At 34.5% G+C, this 3,272-nt stretch overlaps 1 protein-coding gene across 1 annotated transcript; it reads right to left on the reverse strand.

Annotated features, from left to right (window-relative positions):
• Positions 1–929: 929 nt before the first annotated feature.
• Positions 930–2,197, reverse strand: LOC129218653 (craniofacial development protein 1-like). Its single transcript, XM_054852973.1, has one exon. The coding sequence runs from the start codon at positions 2,081–2,083 to the stop codon at positions 1,250–1,252; it is 834 nt and encodes a 277-aa protein (XP_054708948.1). The 5' UTR covers positions 2,084–2,197; the 3' UTR covers positions 930–1,249.
• Between the last annotated feature and the right edge of the window lie 1,075 nt (positions 2,198–3,272).

Genomic DNA, 3,272 nt, shown 5'->3' on the forward strand with positions numbered 1-3,272 from the left:
CTTGAATTTTAGAGAAATATCCGGTTTCTTCTTTTATTGTTCATTTGTACTGCACTAGCTGGCTGTAGTACTTTTTGACAGATGAAATTTGTTAACAAAATCGGTTTCATAATCAATTCAGTCAAACAGGGTGTCTATTTTGGATCAGTTTTCAATTTTCCCGACTTTACCCTTATTTTTCCACACTGACTATAAAATTTCCAGCCATCGAACTGTTAATATGTTTTATAACAAAACTCATTAAAAGAAGAACAAAATACTTATACTTTACATATTACATTGATTTTTGCTTTTTTTTTTACATTTAAAAAAATTAATTATCAGATGCTATACGCATTTCGATATTACTTGATTTAGTTTTTACACATTTATCGTATTAAAAATAGTAGTCACCAATAATAAATATTCACAAAAGTTTATCAACATCATTTTAGTTTTTAAGCAAACAAAATAATTTTGATACAATGAATCAAAAGATACCTTTAAATTTATAAAGTAAAGAAAACTTTTTTTTTTGAAAAATAAAATAGATTGTATATGCATAGAAATCAAACAAAACCAGAATTCTCTGCTTGTATATACATCTTTACTTCTCATTTTCACAAAAAAAAAGTTTTAGTACCAAACTTTTTTATGATATAAAAATGTCAGTTAAAAGAAAACATTCTATCCTTTCTAGAGAAATTAAAAATTTCCCAGACTTTTCCAGGTGGGTAGACACTCTGTTCAAGTTAAGAAATCAACTTGGTACAAAAATATAATGGTTACAGAAAGCCCTAAGTATTTCGGAAGAATTATTTGTGGCATATTCTACAGCAGCAATCCTACAATAAATCGCTAGGGGAGATAACCTGTAATTTAGAATGAATGTTATAGTTGAATTTAACTCAAAAACCATACCAATTAAAACAGAAAAGAAACTGGTTTTGATTTAACTTTATTTACTAAAAAACAATAATCAGAAACTTAATTACAACCTTCATTGTTTTGTAAAGTACCGGAAATATTCATGATTGGAAAATTATTACCATCGATTGTTAATGCAAATATTACAAAACTTGATCAAATTAAAATAAAAATGATTTTGCGATTCTGATCAGTAAAAACACATATGCAAAAATATCTTATGAAACATGAAAATCTTACATTGTATGAAATTGAAACTTCCCTTTTGACAGGTGGATTGCAGAATGTTGTCCTTTTAATAATCAACAGAGGAACTTAAAAAAAGTTTTTTCCCATCATTCAACTACTTTCGTTTTTTCAATCGTGCATTCTTTTCGATTTCAAAAGTGCGTAAATCGGCACGCTCAAGGAAACGTTTCTTCTCCACGTAAGAGTCTTTGCCCCGATTATGGCAAGCAAGCTCTTCAGTAAGCCCGTTCATCATCTTAAAATGCTTCCAATCCAAATGACTCTTTTGTAATGTTGACAGTTTTTTCTTGTTAATAATAGCAAGCACTGCATTCAACCCGCCTTTACGTTTCACTACAGAAGCAGCTGGAGATGAAGAAGATGAAGCTTCTCCATTGGCAAGCTTTACATCAGGCTTCTTTACCAATAAATTACCTGCAGCAGAGGCTACAGGGATACGAGATTCTGTAGAAACTATGTTGCCTTTTGAAGTAGAAATGAGTTCCCCAGCGAATTCAAAAAACTCAGGAGCACTTGCCTTACCATTTACCTGAGATACTGGTGCTACATCCGATGAATTGGCAAAGCCATTCATTCCTGAGCTTGTGGTAGACACAGATATATTTGACGGTTTCTTTTCATTCTCAACATCCAAGAGGAACTTTTTATATAGCTCATCAGCATGCTTTCGGGCACTCTCCGTCGTCAAATCTGTCACATCAAGCTCAGGCTCTGGTTCAATTACAGGGGTTTCTTTCTTTTTCTTACTTTTGCGCTTAGAGCGAACTTTCGATTTTGAAGAATTTTCGAGAGCTTCTTCGTCAGTACCGATTTCGTCTTCGGGAACACTGTCGTCCCCACTATCGTGTTCCCCAGTTGGCACATAATCAGCATCATCGCTATCGGAAGAGTCGTTTTTCATATCATCAATAAGCAAGTTTGAAGCCATAGCGAAATATCTTAATAACACTTTTAGTTCTCACCGATAGTAGGCTTAACTCTTCAGCGCTGCGTAGAGAAATCCGTTCAACAGAGAACAACAGATGGCAAGTCCGACCGCTCGCAATGCAACCCTACGCTTTGGCGATGATTCAAATGTCGCCAATAGGTTTCCCCTCACATGCAAGTTAATGTAGGAACAACAGGGTTTCTATGTTAGTGACTTGCTCTTCTATTTTATAGCGATTTTCTACGATCATGAAGTTAAAAAATAGTATACCGTTAGCATTACAGTTGCAGTTTGTTTTTCCCATTAGGGAAACACAAGAGTCCCAATATACAGCTTCAAAAGAAAATGCTATTAAAACGAAATATACTGATATGAGGCTGCATTGTATTTTAATCATGGGTGTGTTCCCATAGAGCAGTATTTCCCAAACTTTTTATGGCTATTATTTATAAAGCGGGTAATGTACTGGAAATTATCCCCAAAAATATTTATTCTGAAACTAAATCTGAGCAATCGGGGCACCGGCGGGGCTTAGAAGGTGAAGAGTCTATGGTAGAACTTTCATCTCAAGTCCCGCTGGTGCCCTGGGTGTTTAGCTCCTTGTCATGGGCCATGGGCTGCAGATCTTTTGGAAGCCATTGTGTATCTGAAGCTCAGCTTCTGTATAAATAAATAACTTGGAGCTCGACTTACTAAATGCACTGGCCGAAACAACATCATGTCATGTCATTGACTACAAATTGATTTTATTACATATTAGTAAAAAACAGGTGTTTTTTTTAAAGCTGAGTCAATAAAATTAATATTAAAATTATTATTTCTTTTCCTAATTTAAAGAAGAAACTGTAATAGCTAATTTAGTTTTAGAACAAATGTTTTTGGTGATAATTTCCACTACATTACTAGCTTTATAAGTAATAGCCATAAAAAGATTGGGAAATACAGCTCCGCGGGAATACAAGGTCTATCAAATCTTAAGTCCGTTTCATATAGGGACTCTAGTAGGGACTCACCCATGATTAAAATACAATTGTTGTTGTTTCGGCCAGTGCACTTCGTAAGTCGAGCTCCAAGTTATTTATTCATATACAGAAGCTCAACTACTTCAGATACACAAAAGACCTACAACCCATGACAAGGAAATAAACACCCAGGGCACCAGCGGGGCTTAGAAAACGAACGTTTAGGG

This window comes from Uloborus diversus, chromosome 3 (assembly GCF_026930045.1).
Source record: "Uloborus diversus isolate 005 chromosome 3, Udiv.v.3.1, whole genome shotgun sequence".
Taxonomy (NCBI): domain Eukaryota; kingdom Metazoa; phylum Arthropoda; class Arachnida; order Araneae; family Uloboridae; genus Uloborus; species Uloborus diversus.

Excerpts from the sequence above, each read along its gene's own strand:
- LOC129218653 (XM_054852973.1), bottom strand. The coding sequence starts at position 2,083 with ATGGCTTCAAACTTGCTTATTGATGATATGAAAAACGACTCTTCCGAT.